The sequence below is a fragment of the Apium graveolens genome, chromosome 7 (genome assembly GCF_009905375.1).
Source record: "Apium graveolens cultivar Ventura chromosome 7, ASM990537v1, whole genome shotgun sequence".
NCBI lineage: Eukaryota > Viridiplantae > Streptophyta > Magnoliopsida > Apiales > Apiaceae > Apium > Apium graveolens.
This window is the reverse complement of record NC_133653.1, coordinates 267,717,366-267,735,106: the sequence shown is the minus strand read 5'-3', so window position 1 is coordinate 267,735,106 and position 17,741 is coordinate 267,717,366. Positions and strand designations below refer to the sequence as shown.

Genomic DNA, 17,741 nt, shown 5'->3' with positions numbered 1-17,741 from the left:
GGTTACAGATTGCGAAAATTGAAAATATTCGGTTGAAATATTGATTTATGATTTATTAAATAATTTTTTTTAAAAATAATTTGTCGATAAATTATCAAATTCAGACTAATTGTTTTTAACCGATTTATCAACAATTTCTGAAAAATCGGCCAATATGACATTGACTCTGTTTGGTATTGATGCTGCAGACAGCTACAACAGCTTTTTGCTGAAAAATTATCAGAAAGGTGTTTAGTAAATTCTAAAAGCTGCTATTTGTAAATGCGTTTTTGGTCTAAAAACTGTTGTTAGCAAAAACATGTCCTCCATGCTTTTGAAAAAAAACTGTTTTCAGTTTTTGCAAGAATTAACTATCAGTTTCATCATCAGATCTTCTCAAAAATATTATTTTTATATATTATATCTTAAAATATGAATAAATTAAAAAAAATTATCAAACGGTCATCTAATTTGATCTGACAACACTTTTTCCGACGTCACTTTTTCTCACAGCACAACAGTTTTCAACAACCTCCCAAACGGAGCCATTATCAAGTTACTATTTGATATGTTTTTGAGATTCGTATTTCGCTATCAAGAAATTACTATGATAATCACATATCAAATCTAGTAACCAAGGTTTCAAATAGATATCTTACTCCAACATTAACCTAAATTCCTCATTCATATTATATTTACAATTATACCCCTACCAAATATCTATCAGTACCCCCACATAGCATGCCAGGCCTGTTAATGTCTCTGCAATCTGCATCCATCTTCATATCATTTTCTCATCAATACATAAACCCCCCATAAAACCTCCTCCATCTCTCTCCCCACACACAAACTCTCTAGCTTCTTCTATTAACTCTTCTTAATCATTTTTAATATCATTATCATGAACCCATAATAAATACTACTTTTAATGTTCTCTTCACCTTCTTCACCTCTCATAACATAAAACACAACACATAAAACACACACACACTAGTTATTTCACAAAGTTCAGTCCTTTAAACATAAAAAATGGCTGATAAAGACCTTGAGTTCTCCTCTCACAAATTCCCTACTCCATCTCAGGTACATAACATATTTCTATTCTTTTAACATGTTTATGTTTTGATTTATGTAGTTTTTCGTATCGGAATACAAACTATTTTAACCTACAAGCTACGAACACGTGATTTATCGTACAAGATCGGTGATACTAGTATTGTGACCTGACCTAGTTTGTAGTACAAAGATTTGTGCTATTATTACCATCAGTAAAGTATGTAAGCTAAAATAGTTTGCGGTGAACATACCAACTTATAATAATTTTTTAATCATATAGGTGTATGTGCTATATTATTATTTTCGGTAAAGTTTGTAAGCTAAAATACTTTGTACTTAACATACGACTTATAATGATTTTTTAATCATATAAGTGTATGTGCTATAATATTACTTTCGGTGAAGTTTGTAAGCTAAAATAGTTTGTAGTGAACGTACCTACTTATAATGATTTTTTTAATGATATAGGTGTATGTGTTATAATATTATAACTGTCTGTAAAGTTTGTAAGCTAAAATAGTTTGTAGTGAACGTACGAGTTTCAAATTTTTGTTAATAGGTTTAATGTGCTTGATATTATATGTTTTGATTATTTCATATTGAATTTGTAAATCCAGGTGGTGGAAGAACTGAAGGAGCTATGGTCCATGGCATTACCAATAACAGGAATGAACTGTTTAGTCTACATTCGAGCCGTGGTCTCGGTGCTTTTCCTCGGGTGGCTCGGTAGCTTAGAGCTAGCCGGAGGTGCATTGTCCATAGGGTTTACTAACATTACTGGTTACTCAGTGTTAGTAGGTTTAGCCTCAGGACTCGAACCAGTCTGTAGTCAGGCCTATGGTAACAAGAATTTTGATTTACTGACACTGTCGCTTCATCGTATGATCTTCATTTTACTAGTCACAATTATTCCAATTACTTTGTTATGGATCAATCTTAGCTCAATTATGCTTTTTATTGGTCAAGATCCTGATATTACCGCGACTGCTGCCACGTATTGTATAGTTTCGTTGCCTGATTTGTTGACAAACTCGTTTCTGCAACCGTTGAGGGTTTATTTAAGGTCTCAAGGTGTGACACAACCGATGATGTGGTGCACATTTATCGCGGTTGTGTTTCATATTCCGTTGAATTATGTGATGGTTGTTGTAATGAAGCTTGGTGTTAGTGGTGTTGCATTAGCATCAGTGTTGACTAATGTTAATATGCTGGTGTTTTTGTGTGTTTATGTTTATGTTTATGGGAGGTGGGAGTGGAATTGGAAATGGACAGGGGGGATTGGAGGAGGTGTGGGACCGTTGTTGCGATTAGCGGTTCCGAGTTGTATTGGGATTTGTTTGGAATGGTGGTGGTATGAAATTGTGACTGTTCTTGCTGGATATTTGCCTAATCCTAGGCTCGCGGTTGCTGCTACTGGGATTTTGATACAGACTACTAGTCTTATGTATACTGTTCCTATGGCTTTGGCTGGTTGTGTTTCTGCTCGGGTAAGTTGTTTAAATTTCTGTCAAATTTCACTGTTTTGTTTGATACATGGCTATTTGATTAAGGTCGTGTTTGATGCAATTGATTCCTCCGTGTTGTTGGAATTCTTGGAAAGAACTTGAAGCACAGTAATCTAGTGATTAGTGATTTTCCTCTGTTTACTGTTAGTTTTAAGGCACTGGTCGTCGATATACTATTGGTTATCTATTATTAGCTAAATTATAATGTTCGAAAATTTAGAAATAATCTAAGCCGCAGTCTCGTTATGATGCCAAATAAATGGTAAAGATTAAGGTGAAGAGTGAACATAGCATTTTCATGACAACATTACTTGTCATTTTTGTGTATCCACATAGTGTCACGTAAAAGGGCGATAATTATTTATCCGAAAAAGGTTGATCATGAATAGGATAATATAGCATCTTATGACAATGCCAATCAATTTTGTGTATTTGTATAGTACTAAATAAATGGTAAAGATCATCGTAATGAGCTAGAACAATTAGGTGCGTAATAGACTGATAGTGATCACAGAAACCAGATACTTGCACGGCTTGTTATGTATCGATATATGGTTACAAGTGATGCTCATTTCGGGTTGTATATGTATATGTGATTATAGCAAATTTGGTTTCTATACTCTGTTGAAGCATGGTTTTGTTGTGCAAGTGACAATTTCATCAATATTGCATGAAAGTGTTTGATATTGTATGTATTTAAGGTCTGTTATATGGTTGCATCATACTTCCACTTGTAGGCTTACACAAATCATGTTAAAAATGGTGATGGACAGTTTTAGCATAGGATAAATCTTTATTCTTTCACTTTCCTCTTCTTATTTGAGCTTTTTATGGCCAGTTTGAGTGCCCATTTGGGCTGTGACAAAATCATTTAACAAACTAAAGTTGACCCTAGTGGCCTTGTATTAATAATCATGTAGCATAGTGGAAAAATATATGAGTTTAAATCTGGAAAATTTTGAATCTGCACAAGTGGGATTTACAATAATCAAGTCATCATATCTGATATTCCTTGTTATGGCCTCCACATCTACAGGTCTTCCACTATGGTTTAGTTGGATAGTACACACACATATGTTTTTTTCTGTGTGTGTGTGTGTGAAATTTAGGGGATCAATCAAATGATTGCGATATTAAGAGATGCCTGGATGTGTTTTGAGTGATTTATGCATTCTGGATTGTCATTATGATTGATTGTGGTGCCTACGATATTCGTACATGTAACACGAATTTTTGTCGATTAGGGTAATTATGATGATCTTATAGTGTATGTTTATGTAGGTAGGGAATGAACTAGGAGCTGGAAAGCCATATAAGGCAAAGTTAGCTGCAATGGTTGCATTAGCCTGTGCTTTCTTGATTGGGATTATCCATGTTTGTTGGACATCAATATTTCGAGATAAATGGGCTGGATTATTTACTAAAGATGAGATGTTAAAAGCTCTGGTTGCATCAGTTATGCCACTAATGGGGCTCTGTGAGCTCGGAAACTGCCCCCAGACGACCGGTTGTGGCATCCTACGTGGCACCGCGAGGCCAGCAGTGGGTGCACGCATAAATCTCGGATCGTTTTATTTTGTAGGCACTCCGGTAGCTGTTGGTTTAGCGTTTTGGTTCAGTGTCGGGTTCACTGGGCTGTGGTTAGGTCTGCTGTCAGCTCAAGTAGCTTGCGCGATTTCTATTTTATACGCGGTGTTGGTGAGCACGGATTGGGAAGGCGAGGCGTTGAAGGCTATGAAACTTAATGAACTGGAGATGGTGGAGAACTGTGAGAATGGTGAAGAGAATATTAGGTTCCTGGCAAAGGCAAATGGCAATACTAATTGTTGATGCTAACTGGTATTGCACACAGAATGGATGCAATTTTCACATGAGAAAGCAAACTCTAGATAGTGGGACATGTTTGTTTGTTTTTTAGGTTCATTTGCTTGGCCTTTTGCAAAATTTAGTTGAATGTTGTGCTTGTGCAGCATGGGGATGATTATAGATCTTGACATGTTATGTGATATAGGCAGAGGACTTTGTGCCCCATACTAATGTTTCAGGGGAAGTTTTTCAAAAAAAATAGAGAAAAATGGGCCCGAGAATGACCTCAAATAACTCCTGAATTATAAACTTCTCTCATACAAATTTAATGACATTTTTGTAAATACTAGTAACTCGTTCTGAAATTACAAATTTACCCTTCTGTATTTATAGGAGAAAATGTTATAAGCTCATGTAGTAACCTGAGGTTATCCTCGAATACATGATTCTCATGACCTCATGTACATGATTCTCATGTGACCTCGGTTACATGATTCTCGAAAAAATATATTTATGTACTAAGATGTCATGGATATTAATAGTAATAACCACAAAGGAAATTACATATTTAAATAAACGGTATTTCTAATATGTGCTCAATGACAATTTTTCTAATTTTCAATGGTAAATTCAAATTATTCACCCGCCGCGTTCATGTGTTTCTACTGAGATTCGAACCTGCATTTGACTATGGAGAAGTCAGAAGGGACGTACTCAATTATTCCTCTTAAACATACTCGGTTATCCCGCTTAAATTACTATCATTTATTTGGCTTTTCTAATATTTGAATTTTGTAATTGTGATGCCTCGTTCTCTACTCCCCGTTTCACTGGATTCTTTACATTGACGACGGGGAATCGACACGTATTTTAAGGTTTTCATAAAATATATTTTTCTAAATAATTTTAAAATTTATATTTTTTATATAAAAATATAATATTTAAACTTTTATACAGAAAAAGAAAATTCTAAAAATAAATTATATAACTATATTTTATAATAGTCTTAAAATGCGTGTCAAGAATAAGTAAAATGCATGTAAAGAGCCCGCAAGGGTTGACTCGGTTGATTAAAAAGAGGATATTTATCTTCTTGGTCACATGTTCGAATCTCACAGGAGGAGAATTTATGATTAAGCCTACTGAGGCAGAACATGTCGCTTAAATGCGGTTTACCTTAGTTCACGTGGTTTGCAGGCTATTGCGTGAGCCAGTAGAGTTTACTCAGTGCGGATCCGAAGGATAGCGGCTGCGGGTTAGCTATGAATCTATGATAAAAAAAAGTACGTTAAAAAATCCATTGGGACGTAAATACGTAAATACGTAAAGAATCCGGTGGGAGAGGAGGAGTAATATACTAATCCTCTCAAAAAAATGTGCTAATAAACTTAAGGCTTCCTAGAGTATCACTAGAAGGGTGTTGCTTTTTTAACAATGACGTTGCTTTGTAGTTCATTGGCAGCTTTTCTACAGAATATACGGACTTGAGAACAGAGATATAAAGATCACAACTTCACAAGTACAAAAATAAGCATGATTGTGCATCTGTTCTCTTCAGTTCTGTTCCTCCACTTGAAATTATTTATTCACTGAAATTTCCCAAAGGCAGGTTCACTAGCACTTTTCTAAAAGAACTGAGACCTAATTTCTAAATGCATTATTACTGCATTCTGTTTTTCTTATTCAGGTGTCAAGCTCAAGACACTTGAAAATAAAATATGACAACCTAATCTGTTCTAGTCAAGCTTCAAGTGACCACCTTATTATCTTTACAATTTCAAGTTCACAAGTTGTATTTTAGTGTTGTCTATTTTATTGAAAATTGATTACTAGAATAAGATTTGCGTACGTCTTATCTTTACCGTACTTACGCTACTTTCGTCTCAAAACCAACTAGGAATATTTGTACGAAAAGGACATGGTAGATTATTTCATCGAAAATCGATTTCTAGAATAAGGTTTGCGTACAATTTATCTTCTATGTACTCCGCTTCGGTCTTGAAACCAACTTGGAATATTTGTAGAAAGGCATGGAAGAATATTTATTTAAAAATGGATTGATTGAATAAGGTCTGTATACGTCTTATCTTCTACGTATTCCATTTCCGTCTCGAAACCAACTAGGAATACTTGTAGGGAAAGGGCATGCACGAATATTTCATCCGAAATCGATTATTAGAACAGGTTCTGCGTACGTCTTATATTCCCGATACTGACTCCGATTCAGTTTCAAAACCAACTAGGAATATTGGTAAGGAAAGGGCATGAAGAATTATTTCATCGAAAATCGATTACTATAGCAAGATTTGTGTACGTCTTATATTCCCGATACTTACTCCAATTCAGTTTCAAAGCCAACTAGGAATATTGGTAAGGAAAGGGCGTGAAGAATTATTTCATCGAAAATCGATTACTAGAGCAAGATTTGTGTACGTCTTATCTTCCCCGTACTTACTCCAATTCGGTTTCAAAACCAAAAATATTAATAAGGTAAGGGTATGAAGAATTATTTCATCAAAAATCGATTATTAGAGCAAGGTCTGCACGTCTTATCTTCCCTGTACTTACTCCAATTCAGTTTAAAACCAACTAGGAATATTTTGTAAGGAAAGGGCATGGAGGAAGTGTCCAAATCTTTTACTTTAAGAACAGAGAAGTGGGCACCTAAAAATAGAGTATATATTGGAAATGATGGGAGTGAAAGGCTGGTGGATAGGGATGGAGATTTGTATACATAAATAAGAATAATTAGATTGTGGGTGGGAGGCATAGAATGTGACAATACAGAGTTGATTGAAGCATAGTGCTCAAATAAAACCACCTGCTCAACCACCATACACTGCTGCCTCTGCCTCTGCCTCTGCCACTTCTCTTTAAACCCCTTCACTCAGCTTCTTGACCCTACTTCCAATCATGGACTCTCCCAACTTCCTTCTTCTAACAAGAATTGTGTCACAGGTGCCGTGATTAAGCTATTGTACCCTTTACGGAGGGTCGGAAGTTCGACTTTTGTGATATGCTCTTGTACCTCTTGCGGAAGGTCGGAAGTTCGATTTTTATGATATGCCTGTGTACGAGGGTGCATGTCACAGCGGCACGGGTATGCCAAGATGGGCATGCCATAACGTCAATTAGCCAGACATGCTTTTTCATGATTCAGCATGCCTTTTTATTAATTTTTTTAATAATTATTTTAATATTAGAAATATCCAGAAATAACAAATATAATTTTAAAATATTTACATATATTTTAATATCTAAAAAGTTACTAATGTAAATGAGTATTATGATGGTATTTGGTTGTTACTGTTAACAAATTAAATTTTTATATTCAAATTCACTGTATATTAGTATAACAATTATTTACTAAATTTTATTATATTTAATTGATAAATGCCATGTCATTTGGACATGCCTGGTGACAAAAAGCATACCTATAAATATGCCTTCGAGGAGTCTCGTAACAATACCCTGATCAATCATAAAAAGGAATTGCCCTCTTAACTTTGTTTGTCCGTGCATTAAAGATTCTCTATTGTAATCACCTGGTTTCTACATAATGTGTTACTCAGCTGTACCATTAGTCCAGTGCAGGTGTACATGACACGCATCTTTATTTATTCGAATCGAAAGAGAATTTTCGAGAAGTGATGTATTTATTCGGTTTGATAATAATTGAGTCAGTTGTTGAAAAGGACGAGCTTGCTTGATAATTTGCATGACCTGAGGAACATTTTTCGAGCTCAGAAACTACAGTTAAACCTCGATAAATGAATATTTTTTGGATCAAAATATTTTATTCAGTAATCGTGATTAATCATTTATCGAGGTAAAAAATACATTGGCTTTATTATGTTGGGACCTGAAAAACGTATTCATTTTATGAGATTATTTAAATTCCACCGGATATGATCGTTTATAGCTCAATTTTACCGATTTTTGTTAGAGGAATTTAGCGATTTTTCTTATAGCGAGAAATTTGAGATGGAAATGCATCCATGATCCAGTTACTAAGTGCCGGTCTTTTAAAATTAATTATTACTCCCTCCGTCCCACTGCGATTGCGATGTTTACGTTACTATTCGGCACGTATTTCGAGACTTCTATAAAATACAGTTTCATAATGTATTTTCAAAAAAAAAAATTTTGAATAAAAGTTTAAACATAAAACTTTTATTCAAAAAAAAAAAATTAAAAAAAAATTATGAAAGCGCGCCAAAAAGTAACGTAAACATCCCAATGGGATCGAGGAAGTAGTTCCTTTCGCTGTAAACCTCTGTTCTAATTTCACACTTAAGTAGAAATTATCAGAGTACAATTAAATGCGGCCATTTACATGACTCTGATATTAACATAAAAAATTTCAGTAATTCGAATCAAAGATTGGGCTTGGGCTTGGCGCAAATGTGAAATGTATGTGCCATTTTCTGGGTTAGGGCTACAAGCCCACGAAGAGTCCATCTCGTTTGGTAAAAGAAAGGGCAAAGTCCAGATATATCATGATCTTCCTGGGCTGCAAGCGGATTTGAACATTGGGCCATTTAAACGTTTATCATGATTTAAGTCAACATACACGAGATTGCAAATGTTTCATATCGTATTTTTAAAAATATTTTCGATAATATGTGTATTTTTGAAAAAATCCCAAAATTTTTATTACTACCAAAAATATATACATACAGCACAATATTAATAATGGTCCGGTTTGAGATATTTTTATAAATAAAAAAATCATTAATTTTTTAATTTATAAGTCACTTATTAGAAATCACAAAGATCGAATATTTTGACTGAGTGTTTCCTTTTTTCCATCTAATAGTACGTCTAAAAAAATTAAATTTACACATCTAAAAAAATTACATATCTTTAAAATGTAAATGTACTATATGGAGGAGTAAGTTGTTGCTTTGGTAGGTTTATAATTACGAGAGAAAAAATATCACTAAATATGTGTTTAGGAGATTTATATAAGTACTAGCCTATAACCCGTGTGCACAGACTGATTATAATATTTGTAATTTTATTATTTTATATCAAAATAATTTAAGAAAAATAATAAGTATGTATTATTGAGATTAGTGAAGTTAAAATATTTACATATTATTTTGTATGTATTATATTATTGAAGGATTCAAAATTTAAATAGTTAAAGTCTCAATAAGTCTTTCTACTACGGTCTCCGCTTTACTGTGCGGATGCAGTACCTATATGAAAGTGGTAATTTTTTCCTTATTTATTAATTATTTTGTTATATTATAATTTGAATTACTAAAATTAATCTTGAAAGTGTTTGATTCCCTATAAAACAGATAAAATAAAAGTTCAGTGTGATTATAAATTAAGTTGGATAATAATTTATAAGAGTATGTAGTTATATTAAATACATGGTTTATTTTTTTAATTAAATTATAATTATTTAAATTAGGTGAGTTTAAGCCCTCTAATTATGACCATAAGGAAAGGATTACGTTTGGTATGTTCATAACTATTACGTATTAGATTCTTCAACAAATATATTAAACAACTAATGTGCATCTTTTCTCGAAGCATCAAATCAAATGCTTAATTTTCCTTGAACACCAACGAGCATGTAATTTACAAACCACGGTTCAATTAGTTAATTCTTCTTCTTTATTAATTAAAAAACTCATCGCTTGAATATTAAAATTGAATAAATACATATTAAAATAGATCAAATCAACCGTTATTTTAACGAAACTACGATCACTGATAACTTTTTATTTTTTTCAATAATAAATGTACACTTTAAAGTTTTAATGCAAATTTATGAACATTTTCAAAATTATCCTAATTGAAAATTGTATAATAGTTAATGAAGGTTAAATCGGAGTCTACATTTATACATTTATGATGTGTATAAGTTAAAATGTATCATAAAATTAATGATTTCTTAAATAAGCATAAAAATTGAATAGAGACGATATAAGGGGTGTTGAAAAAATTCGTCAAACTGTTAATCTGGACCGGATCATCATAATCCGAATCAAAAAAAGAGGAAACTGTTAAAACCGTTTTTAATGATTCGTTTAACCCGAATGTTTACACATAAATGGCTTGGTTATGTTTTTTAATATTTTAAAACCGTTTAAATCCAACTCAACTGTTATATAATAATATATAAAAGTACTAGTATATAATTATAAATTATGGTTTTGTGTATATGAGTGTGTGCACTATATTAAAAGCATTATAATTACTTTATGAATAAAAATTTGAGTTAATTATTAATATGTCGTAGTTTTACTAATATGTGTGTGTATTTATTTAAATTAAATTAAGATATGTGAATGTCTTATGTAAATTAAATAATAATATTTAAATGTAATATATAATACTAACATATAATAAATTTTATGTTACATTTTCTTAAATAACGGCTTCGTTGTAAGTTTAATAAATACGAAATAAAATGATTGAGTTTAAACCGTGATTCAAAACCGAATCAATTCGTTGTTTATGGTCCGGTTTGGTTGGTGTTGGCATTTAACTGGTCTAGTTTGGTTTATTATTTTAAAAAACCACTCACATTGGTTTGGTTCAAAAAAAGCGAGAATCGTACCAAAATAATACGTGAATACCCCTTGAGGGTATTGTGCGACGGAGAGAGTAACAATGTATATACTTTATCGTAATTATGATGATTATAGAAATCGGCTAATTTTCAAAAATCGTTCATAAATAGCTAATAAATTTTTCAAAAATATTTGATTGAGTATCATTTATTTTTTAAAAAATAGGTTTTCATTCACAAATCGGTACATCAACCGTTTGATTTCAATCTTCGAAATATGTAATCATGATAATTATTGATATTTTAATTCTTTGTTTATAGAATTAAAAATTTCATTTTTTTGCTAAATAAAATTTTCATTTTCATTTTTCTAATTTTAATAACCCATAAATAATCGTAACAGTAACATTATTCCAACATGTACCAGAAATTTTCACTTTTCAAATGTCAACCTTTTTATAAAATCTAAAATTTAGTTATCCATTAATATATCTTAAGTGGTGGTTTATCAGAGAATTGACAACTTGCCAAAGTTCTTTCTAGTAGATAAAAATTTTGGAATTTTATAGAAGTGAAAAAAACAAACATAAAGTGTCCGTCTGGAAAATATTAAAATAATTAACTTATGATTTAAAATGAAAAAGTAACTTAAAAGTAAATAAGTAAATGAGTACTTAAAAATTATATAAGTGTTGGATAATTTTACTTATAAGTCAGAATTTTCTTTAACTTAAATGAACTAAAATAATTAATTTTTAAATATAATTATCTCAATTCATAAATTTTAAATTAAATTAACATTTAAAACATATAATTTAAAATTAAAGTTAATAAAAAAGGAAAAAATTCAAAAAACGTTGAAAAAAAGTATGTCGTTACCAACATTTCACTTATCAGCTTATAAGTTATAAATTCAACTTATAAGTTGGGTCGATAAACACTGGTTAATAAACTGTTACGGGCTTATAAGTCACAAGTAAAAGTGAGGACACAAACATGCCCAAAGTATATGAAAACTTTTATTAAAAATTAATCATATAAGCAATTCTAACACAAGTTAAATATATAACATTCACCATATTAATTGATGATAGAGTATATTAAAAGTGTCTCGAATTTATCAGGCATAAAAACACAATATTTTGACACATTTTTTTATTGTAAAAAACCGCAGCCGCTAGCCGTCCTGTTTTGAGCCGAATCTTCGTGCAGCCTGCCATGATGAGCGCTTATAAATACACAAGGTACATACAGTTCGAGTCCCTAAGCCTAACAAACAACATATCCTTATAAATAATTTCAGCCAAAAATGATGTCGTTGAATGAGTTCCGAAAGGCACAACGGGCTGAAGGTCCAGCCACAGTGTTGGCAATTGGAACCGTAACGCCACCTAACTGCTTTGATCAAAGCACGTATCCTGATTTTTATTTTCGTATCACTAAAAGCGAAGATAAAACCGAGCTCAAAGAAAAATTTAAGCGCATATGTAAGTCTGTACTCGACTGTACTTGTATTATCAACTTAAATACGAATAACTTTATCCTATATTTCTTAGTGTAGCGTTATTTCACTTGCTTCCTTTACACTTCGACACCTCTTGATGCATGTAGCGGTATGGCTCACAACGTTTACGTGATGGCTTTTAACTCGACTTTTTCTCAGGTAACAAGTCGATGGTTAATACCCGTTACATGCACCTGAGTGAAGAATTAATGAAAGAAAATCCTAACATTTGTGCGTACATGGAACCCTCCCTTGATACTAGGCAAAAGATTATGATTGAGGAAGTGCCAAAACTAGGTCAAGAAGCAGCTGCATTGGCCATAAAAGAATGGGGGCAACCAAAGTCCAAAATCACCCACCTTATCTTCTGCACCACTTGCGGTATCGATTTGCCTGGTGCAGACTATCGTCTCACCAAGCTTATGGGGCTCAGTCCGTCGATCAAGCGTTTCATGATGTACCAACAAGGTTGCTTTGCAGGTGGCATGGTTCTTCGTCTAGCAAAAGACTTGGCTGAGAATAACAAAGATGCTCGTGTGCTTATTGTTTGCTCCGAGCTCACTGTCCATACATTTCGAGGGCCAGACGATACTCATCACGATAATCTCGTAGGCCAGGCCATTTTTGGCGACGGGGCTGCTGCAGTTATAGTGGGCTCGGACCCTGTAGTTGGAGTCGAGACACCATTTTTTGAGATTGTTTCTGCAGCCCAAACCATTGTTCCTGATAGCGAGGATGCTATCTGCGGTCATCTTTGCGAGGTGGGGCTTACTTTTCACCTTCGCAAAAATGTACCTACTCTAATTTCAAAGAATATCAGGCATATTTTACTTGAGGCTTTCAAGCCCTTGGGTATAACTGATTGGAACTCAATCTTTTGGATTCCACATCCTGGTGGCCGACGGATAATAGATGAGATTGAGAATGAGTTATGCTTGAATCCTGATAAACTAAAGTCTGCAAGACAGATTCTTTGGGACTATGGGAACATGTCAAGTGCTTCTGTTTTGTTCATCATGGATCAAATGCGGAAGGCTTCAGCTAAGGATGGGAAGAGAACTACCGGAGAAGGACTTGATTGGGGTGTTCTATTTGGTTTCGGGCCTGGTCTTACTATCGAGACTGTTGTTCTTCGCAGTGTGCCAACTTAAGACCTTAATCTGTGATTGAATTGTGTGTTTACTATGTAACGATATCGGTGATATCATAAGCTATTATTGTGTGTTGGAATAATTCAAGAAACTTACTATGTAACGATATCGGTGATATCATAAGCTATTATTGTGTGTTGGAATAATTCAAGAAACTTACTATGTAACGATATCGGTGATATTATAAGCTATTATTGTGTGTTGGAATAATTCAAGAAACTTCCTTGATTAAATAATATATTGATCATATTTACTTTATAGCGGCAACAAAAGAATTCAGTTCGGATTATGAAATCACTGTCAAGGAACCAGTTACTCTTCCAGGATCGAACCTGAGTCCTCTGTCAAAGCTCTGATACCATGTCAAGGAACCGGTTACTCTAAAACCTTAAGGTGTTAGAGAAAGACTCCACTAGGATCATATCAGAGGTTAGACTAGCGGGAGAACTAAACTTCGATTCCCGGCCACCCCCTACATTCTCACAATTTATTGTGGACACTAAAGACAATTAATACCCCAAAGATGGGCGCCGGTGTTCCACTTTTCAACCCATAAATGGGCTTTCGAGTGAGGGAGAGTGTTAACTATATGATCCTATTGGGACCTTCCTCTAACACCTTAAGGTTTTAGAGCAACTGGTTTGTTGACAAATTACTTTCTTATTTGTTGAATCCAATAATAGTTGTCACATTACATGCCACTGTGACATTATTACTACAACAGTTTCTGAAACTATAGTTCCCTGTTATGACAAAAGAGAAACTGAACCCTAGATTTGAGCAAGTTTGCTGATACTGAAAGGATAAGCTTCAGTAGTGAGATTTGAACTGAAAGCCTTTGTAGCCAACACAACATTCACAGCTTCTGTCACATGAAAACCATCAAAATACACTTGCGTGTTCCTGTCTTGACATGTAGATCCTCCTTTCTTGCATAAAATTCCGCCTCCTGCACCAGTTGACATAACTTGGCAACAAGGTTGCCTCGTGTTCGCAAAACCTAAGCATATAAAGCATCAAAATGTAAGATTGAACAAGCACACATCAGGCGTAAAAACGTACAATTAACACAGGCTACTTGTTTTTACCATTCAGACCAGGGTTTCTGATTACATCTCGCAGAATCCTGTATGCATTGACCCTAAGAACGTTAGGACCAGTCTTTTGTCGTCTAATGCGATTTACCATGGCCCTTAAGTTGGCATTGAATAACACAGCAGCTTTATTATGGGATTTATTGCAGACGTTCCTGTTCGACTGTGCAGCAATGCTTAGGGGGCTGCAGCCAAGAGGAAACAAAGACAACAGTACAAACTTCTGTGCCCCCAAACTGTACAATTTCTGCAATATTGTTTCAAATTCTTGTAAAAATGTATAGACCATCCAAAAATTGAACATGATTCAAAGGTCTATTTCATGCATTTTTCCGCAAAAAATTCAAATGTACAACTTGTTTTCCGGTCCAAAATCAATTATGTTACATTTTAGAGTAAATTATAGAGTTTTGGCCGTACTTTACACTGATTTTCAAAATAGTGGCCAAAATTTCAAATTCTCAAAACAGTGGCCAACTTTTCTTTCATTATTTCGAAGAAATGGTTGTCGTCAACTCCCGTTAGGTCTTCGTCGTTAACTAATATATTTAAAGCATAAATTATATAATGGTGGTCGTACTTTACACTTATTTTTAAAATATTGGCTACACTTTTAAATTTTCAAAATAATGATATATTGTCGGTGTGAGAAGAGTTTTAAAGAGTTCTCCTATATTGATCCTAATAATGCGTGTCGATTTAAAAATAATTATCACTTTAGTTATAAGTTTTTTCAATGGGTGAATACTCTTCTCTATATTTTAACTATAAATTTTTTATTCGCGTTCTTGTATGGGGAGGTTGAAAAAATATGGAAGTCGGGCACTTGATTGAACTAGAAGAAGTGAAAAAATCGATGATTATTTGAGTTGTGTTTGTATCTATTTGTTTGGCGATATCATATATTATTTTTAGTGACAATAAAGGTATGAGTTCATACAGCAATTTGACGAAACCATTCTTTGTAAAGGCGGAAAAAAATTTCAACAATTTATAAAAGTTGAACCACTATTTTGAAAATAAGTGTGAAGAATAGTCACTATTATGTAATTTACGTTTTAAATATATTATTTAACGGTGAAGACTTAACGGGAGTTGAAGACAACCATTTTTTTGAAATGCGTAAAGAAAAGTTGGCCACTGTTTTGAGAATTTGAAATTTTGACCACTATTTTAAAAATCGGTATAAAATACGACCACCCATCTATAATTTACTCTACATTTTACTCAACATAAAGGTCGTATACGTGAAAAACCAAATATACAAGACTACCACGGATAAAAGCAAATAAAGTGATGATACCAGCGAGAAAAACCAATTGTATACTGACACCAAAGAGAATAACCTTGAAAAAATTTACCTTGATCTGAGAAGAGAGATTAGTTGTGAGATTAGCAGTGAATTCTCGAACACTGACATTAGATTGTGATTTTTTCATAAAATAATTCAACACGTAGTCATTTGTTCCGCTTCCAATCACAAACAAGTACTTGGATAATGACTCTCTGCTACTGTCCTCCCCTCGAGTTTGCAACTCAGGCAATGTTACTTCCTCGAAGTTCTTAATCTGCTCATGCAAACTCGGAACACCTCCCTACAAACCATTTACACTACTAGTAAATTACCAAAATGTCTGAAAACAATTTCATGAATAACTCCCGAGTTTTTTGATGGGAAGGAAGTAAGTGATTAGGAGGTAAAGTACTTTCATCTCATTTTTGGAGTGAAAGTCTTGGAATGAAAGATTGTCAAATTTGCATTCATTAACACTTACTTTTGTTTCTTTTAAAAACTCGGGAGCACGATTACGAAGGGAAGTGAAACTAATTTACTCAACCTCCACTTGCTTTCCTTTCTTTTTAAAACTGAGGAGCAAGGGGTTGATGCCAGCAAAATGTATAAATAAAAAGATAGCAGAGCTATACCGCTACAGAGCTAGTCTCACTCAGGATTCCAGAGCTACCAGAAGCAAAAGTAACACCAACAGCTGCATGATTTCCCTTGGTAGATGGATCAAGGAAAGCTGGAATGGATGCTGAAATGTTAAGCAATTCTGCGAGAACATCGACAAAAGTTTTTCCATTACTAAACCTTCCGGTTGGCCCGAGTGGAGAATCCATGCCATAAGGCAAGTAATCAGCCTTAGCTATTGTTTTGATGAAGTTATTGTTGCCATTGTCAAGAAGGGAGTCTCCGAACACAAACATTCCTTTAATAGTACTGTTGTTTCCATGTCCTGCATTTTCTGCACTGGAGAAAATTGAATAGGTATAAATGAGGATGCAAAAATATGGAGATATCGAAAGCTTTGGACCAAGAAGATTCATTGGAGCCATTGGTTTTAAGCTAGGTAGGTTGTATTATGGTGTTTCTGGATACTGCATTCTGAGGCTAATGAAGAGTAGCAAGTGCTAGTTTTCCTATTTATAAGATGAATAATGTTAGAGGGGTATCCAAAATGGTTCTCAAATACCAGGTGTCATGAACTGATTGACTACAATGCATAGTAAAACTCGATAAATGAATAATCTCGTCAAACGAATAATTTTTCCGGTTCCAACATAAGAGAGACTATATATTTTTAATCTTAATAAATGAATAGTATCGTTCAATGAGTAAAATTTTCTTTTCGCAAACGTATTCATTATCGAGATTTAACCGCAACTAATTTAATGGACTCCTACATTCATATAAATGGCAAGTCATTTGGGAACAAATTTTGATACTCAATTCGGTATCTCTGCCACTATTTTTATTAGCTTATAATCGGTGCAAATTTTTAATAATATATTTTATTTTAGAATTATTTATATTGTAATATATTTTTTCAATAGTTGAAAAAAATTGAAGAATGCAATTATTCATAATAATACATGTCTGAATATAATATGTTATGACTGAAAATAAATAATATAATATAAGATATTGAAGAAAAGGAATATAAAAATGAATCATGAACCCTATTGGAGAAGTTTAGATATTAATATAATAAATAATAATTTATTATTATATCTAACATTTCTTATATCTTAATTATGATCCAACAGCTGTTATCTAACTTATCAAACAATTAACCAACAACCAAATAGAGGATGTTCTGCAATGACATTTTC

At 33.3% G+C, this 17,741-nt stretch overlaps 3 protein-coding genes across 3 annotated transcripts; 2 read left to right on the top strand and 1 right to left on the bottom strand.

Moving 5' to 3' along the window:
• Nucleotides 1-756: 756 nt before the first annotated feature.
• On the top strand, nt 757-4,518 carry LOC141670612 (protein DETOXIFICATION 54). Its single transcript, XM_074476544.1, has 3 exons — nt 757-1,062; nt 1,653-2,522; nt 3,822-4,518. Exons 1-3 carry the CDS (start codon nt 1,009-1,011, stop codon nt 4,368-4,370), a joined length of 1,473 nt encoding a protein of 490 aa, XP_074332645.1. The 5' UTR covers nt 757-1,008; the 3' UTR covers nt 4,371-4,518.
• A 7,635-nt stretch (nt 4,519-12,153) lies between these two features.
• On the top strand, nt 12,154-13,673 carry LOC141671279 (chalcone synthase 9-like). Its single transcript, XM_074477468.1, has 2 exons — nt 12,154-12,365; nt 12,542-13,673. Exons 1-2 carry the CDS (start codon nt 12,188-12,190, stop codon nt 13,531-13,533), a joined length of 1,170 nt encoding a protein of 389 aa, XP_074333569.1. The 5' UTR covers nt 12,154-12,187; the 3' UTR covers nt 13,534-13,673.
• A 118-nt stretch (nt 13,674-13,791) lies between these two features.
• Nucleotides 13,792-16,999, bottom strand: LOC141671280 (GDSL esterase/lipase At1g29670-like). Its single transcript, XM_074477469.1, has 4 exons — nt 16,554-16,999; nt 15,989-16,222; nt 14,622-14,874; nt 13,792-14,533 (listed from the first exon to the last, which is right to left on the bottom strand). The coding sequence occupies exons 1-4, from the start codon at nt 16,962-16,964 to the stop codon at nt 14,304-14,306; spliced, it is 1,128 nt and encodes a 375-aa protein (XP_074333570.1). The 5' UTR covers nt 16,965-16,999; the 3' UTR covers nt 13,792-14,303.
• Between the last annotated feature and the right edge of the window lie 742 nt (nt 17,000-17,741).

Coding starts and splice junctions, on each gene's coding strand:
- LOC141670612 (XM_074476544.1), top strand. CDS start 1,009: ATGGCTGATAAAGACCTTGAGTTCTCCTCTCACAAATTCCCTACTCCA. Junction 1,063..1,652: donor AATTCCCTACTCCATCTCAG/GTACATAACATA, acceptor TTGTAAATCCAG/GTGGTGGAAGAACTGAAGGA. Junction 2,523..3,821: donor CTGGTTGTGTTTCTGCTCGG/GTAAGTTGTTTA, acceptor ATGTTTATGTAG/GTAGGGAATGAACTAGGAGC.
- LOC141671279 (XM_074477468.1), top strand. CDS start 12,188: ATGATGTCGTTGAATGAGTTCCGAAAGGCACAACGGGCTGAAGGTCCA. Junction 12,366..12,541: donor AGAAAAATTTAAGCGCATAT/GTAAGTCTGTAC, acceptor ACTTTTTCTCAG/GTAACAAGTCGATGGTTAAT.
- LOC141671280 (XM_074477469.1), bottom strand. CDS start 16,964: ATGGCTCCAATGAATCTTCTTGGTCCAAAGCTTTCGATATCTCCATAT. Junction 16,223..16,553: donor GTGAGACTAGCTCTGTAGCG/GTATAGCTCTGC, acceptor AATGGTTTGTAG/GGAGGTGTTCCGAGTTTGCA. Junction 14,875..15,988: donor ATCTCTCTTCTCAGATCAAG/GTAAATTTTTTC, acceptor ACAATATTGCAG/AAATTGTACAGTTTGGGGGC.